Source organism: Temnothorax americanus, unplaced genomic scaffold (assembly GCF_048541705.1).
Source record: "Temnothorax americanus isolate GAGA-0224 unplaced genomic scaffold, ASM4854170v1 Scaffold71, whole genome shotgun sequence".
In the NCBI taxonomy this organism is placed as follows: Eukaryota; Metazoa; Arthropoda; class Insecta; order Hymenoptera; family Formicidae; genus Temnothorax; species Temnothorax americanus.
Window position 1 is genome coordinate 81,410 of NW_027509794.1, and position 17,965 is coordinate 99,374.

At 37.0% G+C, this 17,965-nt stretch overlaps 1 protein-coding gene across 10 annotated transcripts in view; it reads left to right on the top strand.

The window, feature by feature from the left end:
* Positions 1–17,965, top strand: part of Snap25 (Synaptosomal-associated protein 25kDa) — an 80,921-nt gene that overhangs the window by 25,617 nt on the left and 37,339 nt on the right. For 7 of the 10 annotated variants that reach the window (XM_077422577.1, XM_077422576.1, XM_077422572.1 and 4 more), the window contains exons 2-3: positions 2,593–2,836; positions 3,554–3,595. In XM_077422577.1, coding sequence (XP_077278703.1) covers positions 2,735–2,836; positions 3,554–3,595 — 144 coding nt within the window. In that variant the 5' untranslated portion in view covers positions 2,593–2,734. Of the gene's footprint in view, positions 1–2,124; positions 2,323–2,348; positions 2,503–2,592; positions 2,837–3,553; positions 3,596–17,965 lie in introns of those variants that run through there. The other 3 variants (XM_077422571.1, XM_077422570.1, XM_077422569.1) reach the window with 3 other exon arrangements.

Sequence of the window (17,965 nt, forward strand, 5' to 3'; positions counted from 1 at the left end):
TTCTTAATGATCACATAAATAATCTTTATTTATAAAAATACAACTTATTTAAATTTCAGTTCTTTAAACGCAAACACATAATGCGCATATCATGAAACACTGTATCATGTTTTTAAGTGATCACATTTAGGTATGATATACTTCATTCTATCATTTTTTTTAGCACATATGGTAAGTTTGACATTTATTTTATACGTACTTTGACAATTAGGCGTCTTGAATGAAGAGTTCATGGGAAGAAAATGATAAATTCATAATTAATCCATTTTAAGCACAATTTTATGTTTAAAGTAGAACTTATAAACTTATATTTCTTCAATTTCGCGATTTTCTGCCGATGTTAAGGCCCGTATTCATATGGCAGTTTTATAGATGTTAGCCTTAAATTGATAGAAATAAAGCTTAATATAAGTCGTAGGCAAATAAACCAATCTTCGATTACTTTAATATGTGAGATAATTTTTCTTTTTTTTTTCGTTTTTAAGACTAATAATAAACCAACAAACGCTAAAATTAGACCAACAATCATCAGCAAACGATTACGCATTGATTAGGCTTTTTTGAAATTAAAAATAAAATTTTTCCGGCTAACTTAATGCTAATTTTTCTTTTTAAATTTAAAAAAAAATTAAGAACCAACAAACGTTGTAATTAGGCCAACAATCACCAACAAACGACCAACAAACGATAAAAAAATATAAAAATTAATAAAGTCGAAGTTGACCGGTTAAGTTACCGGAGCTTGGTATACTATCACATCAGCTATTGCATCGCCATTATATTTTCATTTTTTGCCCCGTCCTTTTAACGATACATTTACATATTTCGTGAATAATACGTCTCGCCACGCTCGCAAAATTTCGAGATTGTTTGCATCGCGACGCAGTTATCCTAGACCTGTGCTTACTAATCCAAGATTTATAATTGTGGGTATTGACTTGGCGTGTATCTTCGTTCACTTTCTTTTGCCACCAGTTTATACTATCTTTCTTTTTCTTAATGAAGAAGGAAGGTGATAAACGCTGACACACGTCAAGACAATGTCCAGAATTATGGACTGTCGTATAGATAGATTCAAGATCACGAATTAGCGGGTGGCTTCTGATCGCAAATATTTTGCAAGCGTTTTCTTAAGACACAGTTCGTTCATGTTCGCTTCGGACGATACGAATCCTCCGATTTTCAACGTCACAAATTCAGGTCCCCCGGGAATTCTCTGAGGTCTACGAGGCTATATAGTCGCTACGAACTTACACCTCTCGCTGGAATAGTTATGGGCCAGTTCGACCATGCGTGCCCGTATTCGACTTAATTATTTATTCTAATACTTGGATATATCAACTGTTTCCGTTTGCAATTATTTTTAAAACCTTGAATACGTAAGAAAGGTCTTGGTGATCTCGCAGTATAAATTTTTTTACATTTTCATATTTGATCAATTGTTTCCCAGATAATTTTTTAAAAAAATTATAAGGCTATTTTTTGAGTGTTTAAATCAAAATTATTTTAAATCATGCAAACAAGAATTAAAATTAATATTTGCCTCAGTGAATGTCAAGATTGAAAAGACTGAAAAAAAGAAAAAGGAGACATATATCCTACAAGGATTCAAATTTAAAAGGTTCAAATATTTGATATTTTAAATATTTTAATATTAAGCATTTTTTATTTCGTCAAAAAGAGCAGCAGAAACACTTTCTGTTCTTTGCTCGAATCTTCCATCTAAAAAGTTTCTCATTACAAATGCTCTTTTATCCCGCTCTAACGACGATTTGCGGCGGGAAACGCGTCTCTGTTTCTTGACCTGCCCGCACTTACAATTAGTCCAACCGACCAGCTGATCATTTGTCCTGGCGCCGGCCACGTCGGTGTCGAGCACGGTCGTAGGGAGTCAGCCGAAGAGAGTAGACGAAACCGAACGAACGCCGATGATGACGACGGAGACGTTGCGCCGCGTCTGCGCGTTCTGACGCCATCGTCGGTGGGTGGGTCGGTCGGGAGTATTGATTTTCTACGTCGTCGGTCGTCGTGTGTAGTGTGCGCACACGCGCTGACCGCACATATACGCGTACACACACGTAAACTTACACATACATTCGCCGCGACACCGGCACACCGCGGCGCGGCTGTCATTCCGCCCGCGGAATTCCGCAAAGTCTCTCCCCGGCATCGTCGTCGTCGAGTGCTACCCTCCGGCTATCTCGCGAGGGGTAGTCTTCGTGGTCTCGGTCGAGCACGAGAAACGAGACATCTCAGGTTTGCTCGTTCGCTTGCTCGTTACCGCCTGCGCATCGGTTTCGCCGTCGCGCGGTCGCCGAAGAGGCAGGTTCCTTGTAGACGGTGGTTGTTCAACGTGACATTGTCCTTTCCACCCTGCTCCTCGTCGTCCCAGAGGAGAGAGGGTGGTCTCTCTCTGGGTGGACGTGACTCCACGAGGACGGCGTTTCCGTTTCGCCAGGTCTTGGCGAACGTCATGTTCGATACCGCGCACCGCGTATCCATGTAGGAATTCAAACTTTGAGCAACCGCGTCGCTTTCTCCGCCCGCGGAACTGACGAGTCTGATCTCGCGTTTGCTGGTTGTGTGTTGCAGGCTGCGGTAAACTCGCCGTCCCGGTCTCGGTAACCAGAAAGCAGGCGTCGCACCGTCGCCGGCAGGCGGGAAGATTCACCGAAAAGAAGAGGACTGTCATCTCAGCATCTAGCCCCATCAAGCGTCAGACCACCAGCCGGCGATGCCTGCACCGACGTCAGCGGCGGGTGCGGCCCCTGAGGGTGGCCCGCCTCGCACTGAACTGCAGGAGTTACAACTCAAGGCCGGCCAGGTTACGGATGAAGTGAGTTAAGATATATATAGAATATATGTATATATCTGTGCGTATATACATGTCGCGATGTAACAGTCACGAGGATTTACGACGCGGGGGCTGAAACCGACACAATTTCGTCGAAACTTGGAGTTTAGTCGCGCGCGAGGATGAACTCTCGTGTTTATCCACAACAATAGAAAGGCAACAATCAGCACAAAGTTCTCTCCTGCATATCAGCGCTGTCGGAAACTTGTCGAATAGAAACATCCGGCAACCCTTTCACAATTTTCTGCAAATCTGAGACGTTATTTAGCCTCTTGAATACAAGCTTACCGTAACTTGTTTATGTATTGTTAGTTTAGGATAATCAAAAGAAAATAAGCAATTTATTCAAGAAACCGTTAGCGCATGTTTTATTGATGTTATTATTAATGTCATCTTTGTTAATTAAAAGAATCCTTAGACTTTGATAATTTTTGAGAATTGGTATATTAATAGCATGATGAAATCGATCTTCTCAAATAAATTATATCCGCGAAGTACAAAAATTATCGGCGCGGCGTTGGAATCCGGAAAAAATCATACTTCCGCTTTTTCTTAGAAAATAATGTAACATAGCGAATGTAATGAAGACGAAATAGCCAAGTTACAGTTTCTTCGAAGAAATTAAAATTTTAATCAGTACATCCGCAATTCCTCGCGTCACACGTGATGTAGTAACCGGCATGATCGGCTTTGTTTCAGTCTCTGGAAAGCACGAGGCGTATGCTGGCGTTATGCGAGGAGGTGAGTGTCTCTTTCAGCATTTATTCCCTCTTTTATTTGTGCATCGATCCCTCGATCCTTTCTCGATCGTCCTCGAGATCCCGTGTCGGTGCACCGTCCCTCTACCCTTCCGTGAACCGAATCCCATGTAGCGGCCCTTTCGCAACCTCCTCGTTTAGTTCCTCATAATCTTCTCGACTCTCGAATCCCCGAATCCCTCCTGTCTTTATCTCGTAAACTAGGAACGATTTTCATCGATGAATCGTTGCGCGCTACTATACGGCAAAACGGGCGCCACTGCTCGCTTGGAGTTCCACCTCGAATTGCTTAAAAAAAGAGGGAAAAAGAAAAAAGAAAATGGCAGCAAAGAGAAAAAGGAGTCGCGCCAGAGAGAGGTGGGCAAAGTACTATTTCGATCGTTAACCGGTCAAGTGGCGAATACCTCGAGTCTGATCGATTCCTTTCGATCCACGTGATTTGCGCTGTCGAGAACCAACTAATAGACCGTGAAGTAGCCGTGAAGAGGTAGTAGTACCAAGTACGAAACAATTGAGTACGTACCCCGTAAGCAAAATGATAGCAGTCTGTCGACAGATTGGTAGCAGATTTGATTAGACATGTTAGCAGATTGACATCAACTCGGTCCGCATTCAGCTTATGTTCTGTCAGCAGTCTGCTAACATAATCAGACAGCAGACTGGCAGTAGAAATCGCGCAGACAGAGCCTACTGACTGCAATGTGAGCAGATTATTAGCATCAGAAATCGCATTGAGCCTTAACGGTTCCGGCAGGATCTGCTCGATTTTTGTCGCTAATCTGCTGTCTGATTATTTTAGCAGATTCTGTTATCTTTTGTTGGCGTTCTGTTGGCATCATGTGATATATCAGAACCGGCATCAAAACTGTAGTCTTTCTGCCGACAAAATGTGTAGCAGATACTTGCCAAAAACTGCTTCCAACAGACTCGACCGTTTGGATAGCTTCGATCGATCGAGCTTGAGTCAGGAGGACTGACTAGACACATAAATATTTTCGAATTAATATTTTTACTTCCCGAGATTTCTTCTTCTAATTTATCCAACCGTGAGACTATCAAAAGACCAAGTTTTGCGTATCTTATCCTTATTTCTGCCGCAGTTTCTTTGATAGTATAATTGACATATTGACGAACGCCACTTGATTGGTTAAGCGTGCTCTTAGCGGGTGCGCCGATTCCATTTTGCACAAGATTCACACCGGTGAGACAACCTTTTACGGGATCTCCAAGTCGCAAGGAGAGGACAGAAAAGCTTCGAGGGGGTTGTACAGGGAAATGGGAACGACGTATTGCAGGTTACGTCGGCAGGACGGGGGCAGAAACGTGCGATGTTTTCAAAGTAGTATTTTATCCAGCTCTGGCATCACACGGAGACGACGGTTTTTCGGTGGCATGTTGCAATCCGAGCGTGTAAAGAAGCGGATAAAGATGATCATGTTACGCGCACCGTGATGAACGAGAGGAGAAGGTTTGCTCTTCAGGGGGAAGGGAAGGGGAACAACGGAATCTCTCTCTCCAATGTCTGCGATTTTAGAATCGCGAGAGATGAAGTAAAAAAATGATAAGAAAGGAAAGAAAAAGAAAGATCGATCGGGGGAGAACGGAACGACCCCGCGACCGAGTATTTGCTTGCTCGCGCGAGGAGGAATTTGTCAGACGACGCATCGACGCGCTCTGAGAGACGGCGGGGCGCTTCGCGAACGTGCGTAAAAGGGGAATTCTCGTCCCCTCTGTCGAGTATAGATTTCGTAATTACAAGGGTGGTTCAGACTAGGACTGTGAAAAATATATCGCCAGTAACTTTATGGATCCATCTAGTTTGCTAAACTGAAAATATACATAGTATATATTGTCTCTTTTATTTATATCAATTTCAGCGTAAAAATAAAGATACAAAAGAGTATTTGTTAGAAATATTTATTTATTTTAATAATCTATGTAAGCGTGTAACATTCTAATGCTAATACTAAATTTTGCCGAGCATATTCGAAAGATATAAAATATGAACATACAGAAACTGAACCATCCTATGTGTACACTTTTGTTCGTTTTTGATATATTTTTTAATTATTATCCAAGGTGCTCCAAAACTGTCGCATTTCTCTTCAGTTTTAGATTTTTTGGTAAATATATTAGGGTTTTTACCTCCGATTGGCCTTAAAATTTACATGGAGTTTCCATTTGGTCTAGAATTAGCAGTTATCGTATTTTAGAACGCCGGAAAAGTGGTGGTCACGATCCGTTTAAAAGTTATGAAGCATTAAAATTTTCATTTTCTACAATACGAAAGCACGTGTACAATGCCAATATCATTCAATCGATGCTTTGTTTACACCCTTCTTACAGTATAGGTTAGTTGTTGGGTATTGTGTGGATGGAAAAGTATATGCGTGGTTGCAGTGGGTTCCGCCCCCTTGCGGGGGGCACTATTTCTAAAAAAAACTAACCTAAGTTAACCCAATTGTTGCATGTGTGAAGGCCGGGACACGATACAAAGGTAGGTACAGGCAATAGCAACAGAATGTAGATTTTCAACCTATCGGAAACCGTGTATCAATGCATTCTGTTCCTATTCTCTGTTCCTATTGCCTGTACCTTTGTATTATGTTTTTGCCCTGACTCACTCACACAACAAGTAGGTTGGGTTAGGTTAGTTTTTTTTTTTTAAGACGGAGCCCCCCACAAAGGGGCGGAACCGGAAAAACCCACTGCAACCACGCATATACTTTTCTATCCACACAACACCCAACCAACTAATCTAACCTAAAAACAGATAGGTGCTGTAAAAAATTACGTTTAATTTAATAATGGGCGCGTTCAGCAGACGCAACTGTTGCACAACTGTTGAGTTCGTCTTATTAACACTCTGCGTTGATTGGTTGATTCTAAAAGTAAGAGCCAATTACGTTCGACTGCTACTGAGTGGCAAAGATGACAAATTGTTTTCGGCGCTTTAAAATACCATAACTGCTAATTCTAGACCGAATGGAAGCTCCATGTAAATTTTGAGGCAAATAGGAGGTGAAGACCCTAATATAGAAATTTACCGGTTTTTTATTAAAAATTTCTTTGTAAAAAAAAATACGAGGATAAGAAAGGATAATAAAAATATCTGGTAATTGTATAGATGGGGGAGACCTGAGTGACCTTCAGAAGGTTTCAGCCCGCGCTCGTTATTCGTTAAGGACGTTCTCTCATCCTTATACTAGAGAAAATCGATTTTTGTAGGATTTTCTTGAAACTGTGAATATACGTTAATTTAGATGTGCTTTATGCGTGGTACAAATTTCAGTACCTTTTCCGGTATAAAAAATAAAGATACTGAGCCTCAAAGTTACAAAAAAAAAATTTTTAATTTAATATTTTTTAGTTTTGGGGCATTTTTTCCTTATAGAACTCGACGAGAGGAGCAACTTTGGTCCTCTTAGCCAACCTCGTATGTCTTATTACCGTTTGGCCTGGAAAACCTTTTTATTAGTAAAAGTTGAAACTTTGAGGCTCAGTATCTTGATTTTTTATACCGAAAGAGGTACTGAAATTTATACCACGCATAAAGCACACCTAAATTAACGTATATTCACAGTTTCAAGAAAATCCTAAGAAAATCGATTTTCTCTAGTATAAGGACGAGAGAACGTCCTTAAAAAGTTATTAACAAAAAAAGTTTGGAAAATATAGAGCTATTTTGAATATTGGAAGGCATAAATGACATATGTCGAAATAGTTCACGCATACGCTTTCCACGCGAAACGAGGTGCCCCATGTAATGGGTACGTGGCGTGCTTTACAAGCTTGTTTATATATATATATATATATATATATATATATATATATATATATATATATATATACATGCTTGGAACGCGTGCTATTCAAAACAAGGTCACTGCTTGTTTTGAACAGTTAATGTAGGATAATGTAGGAAAATAAAAGAAAAAGACTGGCATCAAAAGAGATCAATTTAAAAGAAAAAATTAACTGTTCTAAGGATTAATTATTATTTTATCTAAACATGATAAAAATTGTGCAACTTAAGCACTTTGCTTTCTCATAGCGGAAGTGATGTCTTAAGATGCTAATACGACCCTCTGATTGGCTGATGACGCCTTAAAACTATACTTAAGACGATCTTGGATATAAGACCCGACTATGAATACCGGCCTTAAAGAATTATATATGAAATAGAAATATAGAAAAAAAAAGACTGAAGAATATAATAAAATTAAAAAATTTTGGTAAACCTTTTTTTAACAGAAATCGGTAACCCCTTTATTATTAACAATTTTTATTAATTTTATTATATTTTTCAGTCTTTTTTCTACCCCTATATATTTCATATATAATTCGTTAAGATTTGGTTGATCAGTTCTGGAGTTATAGAAATTTCTGTAAATTTGGCACAGACATACATACATACATACATACACACATACCGACATTTTTTTTAATGCAATATTTGGACGTTTTAAAACACTCTGAACATATTGACATTAAAAACTCAAAAAACAATCTTTTTTTTGGTTTCTTCTACCCCTATTTTATATATAATTCTTTTAAATTTGGTTGATTAGAGCCAACTTTATACGCAATCAAAGGTTCATATACGAATTTACGAAAACAAAGCTTCCTCTATGAGAAAGCAAAAAGCACAACAGTTAAATACTTTTAAAGCGCGTCATCTAACCTATGTAGGTTAGTGACGCGCTTTGAACAGTTAAATACTTTTAGGTTTTAGTAAAGCAGCGACTTTCTCGCGAAATAAAGTATTCTCTGCTTTAACAAAAAGACCTCAATTTATCAACAATTTGCTGCTTTAAATGTTGTGTTTTGATAAAGCAGCAACTTTTATGCGAAACGAGATATTCTTTACTTAAAAAAAAAAAGACAATATTAGTCATTTATGCCTTCCAATATTCAAAATAGCAATATATTTTCCAAACTTTTTTTGTTAATAACTTTTTAACGAATAACGAGCGCGGGCTGAAACTTTCTGAAGGTCACTCAAGAGGGTGACCTTGACAACATACTAAAATATCAAGGTCATCCAAGGTGGTCCCCCCCATCTATACAATTACCAAATATCTTTTATGTCGACATTTGCGAAACAAATTTTATTTTAATGAAAAGACAACTTCAGATTCTCAAAACGTTTTATTGTTTAAAATTAGAAAGCTTAAAATTAAAATTTTCCCGAGAGAAAATCTATTAAATTACCAAGGAAGTTTAATTTATTAGAGAACTTGCTCGGATAAATATCCGGTAAATCTCCGGTAAAACTCTAAAACGCCGGATTGTGCCAAATATGCTAGAAACAGCAATCTCGAAAAAATTCAGTTATTTGTATAAAGAAGAATACTTGGATTACATTACTTTCGCTTTATTTTATAATTGCTGTTTATGTATATATAAGATAAAGATAATTTTCCGTAAAAATGTCGGTTAAATTTGTTTTTTTCCCAATAATACACAAAAGAATTCTGGGAAGAACTGTTTAACGATCTGTGAGAAAAAGCGTAGAGCGTTTATCAAAATTTTTTTATGGAAAAAATGTCACTCGACAAGTGAGTTAGATTTTGCTTCTTAAGTTTTGTATCGCTGTTGTGGAAGTGACGACGCGAGTATGAGTACCTTTTCAATTCCGCTTCGCATATTGATCTAGTGTTCCATCGGTGTTTACTCGCGTGTCTTTATGATATTGCGTGCGTTCGCGCGTGTGCCGCGACCGTGAAAAATGGTCTGCATTCTGCAGCTCTCCACATTCTTTTTTCATGCATAATTATTCGCTGTCTATGCTCGTACCTTCGATATCTACTATACTATATTCTATATGTGTATATATATATATATATATATATATATATATATATGTGTGTGTGTGCGCGTTTGTTGTACATCTCTATACACGAATGTACGCGATTCTTGTATATCTGTTTTTGTACATATTTATATACGGAGATGTTTGCTCTTCTTCTACTACTTTTAACTTACTATACTTGTCGAAGGAACGCACGCAACTGGCTTCCATGATCTGATCCGTCAAATCGGATTATTGTTTCCGATAATTGGTCTTCAGTATCGTATTTATTATTATTATAAATGGACAATTATCAGTGATTGGCTTTTCTGAATTTGAAAAAGTTTGGAGATTATTTTTCAATTCAGTGCAACAGTGATCTAATCTTTTTTTGATGATTTTATATTCATTAATGTTATATTTTGCGTGATTATTATTAATACAAGTTTAGTATTTTTAAAGTAAGATATTTATTTAGGGTGTTGAAAAAAAGTGGTACCAAATTTTAGAAATGTGTAGTATACATGAAAACAAATCGAAAAGTCTTAATAAGCATTACTCCAAAAACCATTTATTTCCGAGTTATAAAGCATTCGATGTATACTCTGTACCCTCTGTACGTTTCACGAGTATGCATTGTATAACGTATTTGCCTGCGACCGCTCATATACTCGTATACTCCTTCACGAGCTTCCAAGGTTGACGAATAATGAAAATTGTCGAACTTTTGGAAAATATTCCTCTTCTAACGTAGACAAATGTAGTTCATACACGATGGTTCCCCTGCGCATTTCCTCATGATTGTTAGACAACATTTAAGCAATTGTTTTCAAGAAAAGTGGATAGGACGTGGCGATTGTTGTATAACCACCTCGCTCACCGGATTTAAATTTGTTTGACTTTTATTTATGAGGATATTTGTAGAGCATGTACATCAGCTGACACATTAGATGAACTGATACACGAAATTGAAAACTCTTTCCATATAGGGTCGCCAGACGTTACAAAGAAACCAACGCTTGGCCGATAATTGGCAACCGTACGTCGCCCAACATTCTGTTAAACAGAACTGGGTCATTACTGGAAAATGACTGGACAACGGCTGGGCTAGTACTGTCTGCCAATATTGATCCCAAGTTATCATCCGACGCTGCGTCAGTACCGCGCCAGTAGTGTTGCCAGTACTGCGCCAGTATAAAGGCCGGTTTTCACACGCAATGATTGGTGGCGCCAACTGACTGGCATTCATTGGCGCCAGAACCAACTGGCAAACTCACAAGTGTTTACACTGTGATTGGCGTATAATATGGAAAATATTTAACATTTATTAAACACACAGTAAATGACAACAACCATATAACCTCAAATTTTGAGGTTATATGCTTTGGCCAATAACCGCCAGTAAACGCCACATTACTAGCGCCAGTTTGCATCAAGTGTTTACACTTGCATTTTTACTGGCATTAGTCGACTGGCGCGGCCTGGCGCCACCAATCATTGCGTGTGAAAACCGGCCTTATAAAGTATCCGATCTACGACAACCAGTACTGGCGCAGTATTGAGCCGATTGTAAAATCCTATATGGGTTGTTAACAAATACGAAATTAACCTGGAATTTTTAAACGTGTCATTCTTTAATGAGAAAGTGTGCCGAGTGCCGAATTCTGTGTTGATCGGAGAGCACATCGAACGTCCGCTGTAGAAAATGCTTAATATTCGGAAATAAATGGTTTTTGGAATAGTACTTACTAACACTTTTCGGTTTGTTTTCATGGGTACTACATACTTCTAAAATTTGGTACCACCTTTTTTCAATACCCTGTATATATAAACTTGACATTACACAGTAAAAAATAAAACGTAATTTTAACATTTTTTACATGTCCCAGAAAGTCCACTCTAAATTTTAAATTAAAATGACTCATTCATCGTGTGTTTTTGACAAATTAGAAATGTTAATTAATTGACACTATACTTTACATTTATATTTGTTCTTTTGACTTTATTTTTCAAGTTATATTAACACATGATATTAATTATTTTACAGATTTTACTTGAATTATGTGTAATAGAAACATTTAATTTTAGTAAATTTAATTATTTTGTATGTCAAAGTTTACAATTATTTGAAAATTTACTTTAACTTTTGTGTATGTGTTAAAATAACTTTAAGACGTGTTGATTTTTTAAAGTAATTGTGTTAAAAAAACTTAAAATAATATTTAATTTTTAAATGACATATATAAAATGTTAAGTTGACATAAGTGTAACAAATGAAAAGGTAATTGTGTAGATGGAAAAGGTCACCTTGGATGACCTTGATTTTTTAGTATGTTGTCAAGGTCACCCACCTGAGTGACCTTCAGAAGGTTTCAACCCGCGTTCGTTGTTTATTAAAAAGTTATTAACAAAAAAAAATTGAGAAGCATAGCAGTTATTTTGAGTATTAAAAGGCATAAATGACTAATATATGACCATTTCCACGCGTGGAAAGTTATAAACCCATGTGGCACCCCGTTTCGCGTGGAAAATGTATGCGTGGCGGCAGTAGGTTCCGCCCCCCCTGCTCCACTATTGTTAAACTAGACACATAGAGTGCCTTCAAAGTACATGCGTGGGCTTTCCACGCGTGGAAAGTTGTAAACCCATGTGGCACCTCGTTTCGCGTGGAAAGTGTATGCGTGGAGGCAGTATGTTCCGCCCCACCGCGGAGGGCTCTACTATTGTTAAACTAGACACTTAGTGTGCCTTCAAAGTACATGCGTGGGCTTTCTACGCGTGGAAAGTTATAAACCCGAAAACGCGTGGACTCGTGAATGGTGGAGCCAAAAAGAACGATTTGCTGCTTTAAATAACTTTTCTTTGTTTATGCATGTACTATTTCGACATATATTAGTCATTTATGCTTTCAAATACTAAAAAATAACTGCTATATTTTTCAAATTTTTTGTTAATAACTTTTCAATAAACAACGAGCGCGGGCTGAAATCTTCTGAAGGTTACTCAGGAGGGTGACCTTGACAACATACTTAAAAATCAAGGTCATTCAAGGTAACCTCCTCCATGTACACAATTACTCATGAAAATGTTAAGAAAATAATAACATAGCTGTCGTATGTTAATTTTACATTGAAATAATAATCAAATCTTGGTAACACAAAAAAATTTTAACATATGGACCGCTAAGTACATACGATTTTTTACTGTGTAGTTTGCTATGATGTTTTGAATGACATGAAATTACATTATGCTTTAGCTAACTTTTATACCTTTACGCGATTGCATAATATTAGACAAATCGCGCGAAAGCAAATTTGCTGAAATTTTATTTGTTTTTATTTGCAATTTTTGCAAGAAATATAATAATCGCGAGGCGAAAGCAGGTCGGTACCACTTGAATTTCTTTCGGCCATGGATGGAGAGAATCCGTCGAGGTTTTTGCGTGCCGTTCCATTTCAGCCTCTCACGTTGCTACTTATCTACCTACCTGTGGCTGCATTAATACGCGCACTTGTCGCATTCTTCCGAGCACCGAAGACATCCTCGAATCATCATCGACCAAGAGAAGCGTACGTATGTACATACACTCATAATGCGCAATGCGTCATCATCGTCACGTCGTGGCGCGTGATAACGACGCAAAAACGGTTGATCGTGTTTTCGACTAGCCAGGAAGCGAATCGCAAACCGATGCGAGCTTCCATGAGGGAGGGAGATGAAAATGTTCTCGTAAGTCGCTAAGGCTGCGTGTTCTTTCTCGGCGACACAAGAGAAGAATTGCCGAAAATCAGACGCGAGAAAATGATCAGCAACCGATCGCTAACTCTTTGTCTCGTAAAGCTCGATCGTGATATTTTTCGTCACCGGATGAGGATCAACTCGCGGTACACCCGCATCTCTTCCATGACCCTCATTAATGCAAGGTCCCTGCGCGACGGTGTGTGAGCGACGGTTTTTTCTCTCTTTATCGGTGTCGCTCTTGTTTGATACAAACGTGTATATTTTGAGCAAGCAATTCGTAACGAAAGTTTTATTATTGAGAACATAAAAGGATTTACCCAAATATGCGAGATGTTTTAATAAGGAAAATTGAGGAGAAACTTAATTATTTTTTGTGTAGGTATATGAATACGCAGCTGGAATGCAGAAAAAAATGTAAAAGAAGAAAAGGAAAAATATGAAATTCATGTTTAAATAATCATAAAAAATCTGTTTCCTTTTCTCCTATTTTTTACATCTTTTATATTATTTCTGTTAAAGTTATTGAATTTATAATTATTTACATAACGAAAATTGTTTAGAAAACCGCATTTAATGCATTTATCTTGTTAATTTCGGTTTTTATGGATGATTCTTTTATTAACAATATAGAAATTCTCTATTTACTTATTTCTACAAATTAAACGACAAATGGATCTTATTAAAGGACAATTTTTCCGCCGAGTAGCTTCAATTAATTTATCACTATTCGCCAATAAAGACTTCCTAATATTTATATCCCGGAATACTAAAACATGATAATTGCCAATTAACGCTAATATGATTTCACGTGCAATACCATAATAGGACTACGCAGGACCAATGAGCATATGCAGGCTAATCAAATATGATATAATAATAATTAATTGACGCTGGTGAATGATATTAGATACTATCGAGTCTGTAGATTATCATTACGAGATTAATATTTATTATGGTTGCGAAAATAGTTCAGGGTTTTTTTTTATGCTTGCGCACCGTCGACGCATTAGGTGTTAGAGTTCTAGATAATAGAGAGGCGATATTGAAGGAAATGGTCTGACTAAATCACGATTGGCTAATTAAATTACATAATTCAGCGCTATATTGTTTCCTACTAAAATGGTAAAATAAATAAGATTTAATGTTTATAAATATACACATATAGACGGTCTGTTTCTTGCAAGCACATTAAAAATAGAGACAAGCTCCGCTATAATTTCAATATATGGCCGTAAACGTCCAGAATATGCTTCACACGTCATCTGCTCTAACCTGCTTTGACATCTTCTACTCAGATTCTGCTGTCAGATATGAAGAAATAAGATGGCGACTTATCGATATATTGCACGATATCGCACAATAATCACACCTATCGATTTCAGTGTCACCTCTCTATTATCTAGATCTAGAACTCTAATAGGCGTACGTTTCCCTATTTTCTCTTCTTATGTATATCTGCGAAGGGCAGTTCCCTACCTTCTTCTTGTATGCGTATGCATCTTTGATCGGTATCGCATACTCCAATCACTTAGTTATATACACGTAGAAAAGTAAACGTCGATTCAACGATCAGTGCTTCTCTTTGTCTTTCTTCGGACGAGATTGTAACGCGCATGAGGATTCGAAGACGCAAAGCAATGGCCCGACTCATCGAATCGTGCTCCCGAGGCCCGATTAATCCCAGCGATTGTACATACGCATGTTGTATTGTACTGTAAACGATTGCGTTGTGCAGCACAGCACGCGAATTACCTGACGAGACAGCATCGAAGTTCGCGATAGCGCAGCGAACGGAGGGAAGAATATTATTGAGTGCTCGCGTGAAAAGGAAAAGAAAGAAGTTCTTTATCCTGAATGAAACTGCGGCTCGACTTTTCGCTCTTTAACTCTGCGTTTTGGTGGCCTCTTCATAAAAGCGAGATATGACACATTCGGTGTTTTTTTAGAGCCTGTGTCTTCTTCTGTTCCACGTTAAATTGATCTTTTATTTATTCTAGATAGAAAAGTAGTTTATAAATGAATGTCGATTTACGCAGAAATATATCCTTGATAAAATTAATATTTAATATTTGCTTAAAAGAACGATAATGGTGAATAAAAAAATATCTAAAAAGTATTGTGATTTTTAATATCCGTTTATAAAGAATTTGCTTTTTTTATATCTATTGTTCCTTATAGAAATTATTATTTTGCACCTCGACGCAGGAAGAGTGCAAAGGGTTAAAGCGCAAATCGATCTCGCGCGAGAGCTCTTTAAGATCCGATCATCGAATCGAGAGAAGGGGTTTGATTCTTGCTGAGAAGGGAACTGACTAGAAATGTCTCCTGTCGAAACGACAGGGCGAAATGAGACTCCCGGAAAGAGAAAAACGGCGAATGCGACTTAAAAAGTGAAAAACAAAAAGAGAAAAAATGAAAAGGGAAAAAGGACTGAATGAAGATAAGAGGAAAGATGGAGAAAAGCTGCGTCTGTATATGTGTATAATACCAAAGCTATTGCTACTCTTTCTCTCTCTCTCTATATATATATATATATATATATATATATATATATCTTTCTCTCGATATTGTCCGTTGCTGGATGTTAATGTATGTGTTTCGTATAAATGTGCGCGATGTATGCCTGTGTGTGGTCTTTGCTTGCCGCGATCTCTACACTTGCCTGCTCAATTGCTTGTCCGCTCTAAGCGAGATTTCGAAGATCGGAAGATCGGTTGGCGACTGTTCTTCAAGTTCAGCGTGATAGCAATAGTTTCGTCGCAAGCAAAATTTCATAAAAATATATATGCCCGAGAATAAATTAAAAATAGATTTTTGCGATTTAAATATCTTGGGCGTAAATTAAGGCGTAATTAATACAACAGTACAAACAATATTAAAATTGTTATTTTCTTCGGGAATGATCGTTGAAGTACTGAAAGAAGATGTGGGATGGAAAGAGCAATAATAATTATGGATTATTTTGTCGGCAATCATAATATTAAAATTGAAACAATGAGGGATTTTTATTTTGCAACATAAAGAGACACTAACAATTCTATTTTTTTCTATAACTCTATAAGTAAAGTAAACCTTCATAAATTTAATTTTTCTTGCTTTCAAAATTTTTTAATTAATTAACTGTGCTTCTAACATTTATATTCGCTGATGACAAGATATTACAAGCTCAATGTGTGCCAAATAAATTCAGGAAATTTTTATCACATTTTTAAGGCTCCTCGGTACTCGTCGCATTCATGTCGGAATGTGACGTCAGAAGCGAGAAATGACACGTTGAAAATTCTTGCGTGATATTTTTAAATAAAAAGATATTTGCTTGAAATAACACTACAGATTACTTCAGCACATTTCAAAAATACTTCAAGCTGTATCCCTTTCCCTTGACAGTTATTAAACAACCGTAAAACGAATGTGATACGATGCAAGCTTATGTGCAGGCGCATGACTAGGTTTCATATTATATTTATTTTACGGCTGTTTACTAACTGTCAAGGAAAAGGGATAGAACTATAACTTAACCTCGGAGTGATTTCGAAATGTTCTGAAGTGATCTAAAGTGTTATTTTATGCAAATACCTTTTTATTTAGAAATGGCATGCAAGAATTCTCAACGTGTTAATTCTCAACATTTCTCGCTTCTGACGTCACAATCATCACAATTATAAGACAATATCTCACAAGATGTCGGGAAAAAGCCCAGTAGTGCGATTCTGTAACTCGTTATGCTGTCGTTATGTACTCATAACCACAGTTGCGCAGGTATACTATATAGTAAAAAAGCTGCGCAACGGCAATATATAACGATAATGATACTGCATAACGAGTTACAGAATCGCGGTTCTGGAGCTTTAAAGGAAACGTAAAATTATTCGTATAAGAAAGAATATAAATGACATATAAATTTTGAATATATTCCATTATCGTTATCGCTGGTTTGTCTTTCGATTGACAAAATTTCGCTGCCTGCCTGCTTTGGCTGTTGGCTGTCTGTGTGTGTGCGTGTGTGTATGTTCGCCTTTTTCCTCTCTGCAAGCCACTATTCACTTTCCCTCTTCAGTGCATCGTGCTGTCGCTCTTTTTAGAAGCGGTCATCACAGCTCAGTACAATCAATACTCACAATCAGTGCACATACATTAGTTCACGCTATCCTACAGAACAAAATATTTTCCATCGATACGGGTTGTCCCAAAAAAAATTTTTACAAAGGAGTCAGTGATGCAAGCGAATGATTGTCTCTTCTCGGGGTTAGAATCTTACTTAAGCAACAATAATTTATGACGTTAATTAAGAATCTTGAAAAACTAAATTATTATCATATAGATGAGTTATAAAAAATTTATTTGAGTAATTAACATAGATGAGTTTAGATTCATAAAGTCTAATGTGTAATTTTTACGAATACATTCTACCAATTTACAAATCTTATTTTGCGTTTGAAGAACAATGTTGAGAAAACGGGTAGTTTAATTAAAATCTTGTCTTAAATCTCGTTTACGTATATCGCTTATATTTTTGCTGATTTTCAAAAATATGCTAATTAATTTTGCAATATAAAATCTTTGCTAAGGAAAAACCAACCGAAGTATGAGAAAAGTAAAATATCGCAGTTAGTGTAAATTTTTTTTGGACATCCTAATACTTATATTTGAGAGATACTTATTTATACATATACAGGGTGTTCAACGTAACAGTCCGCACGATTTTTGAGACGCTTTCAATAGTTTAAAAAAAAGTTGGAAAGTGAAAATTTATCTATTTTATGCAAGCTACAATTTCCAATAAAAAGAAATTTAAAAAAAATTTTTTTATAAAAAAGT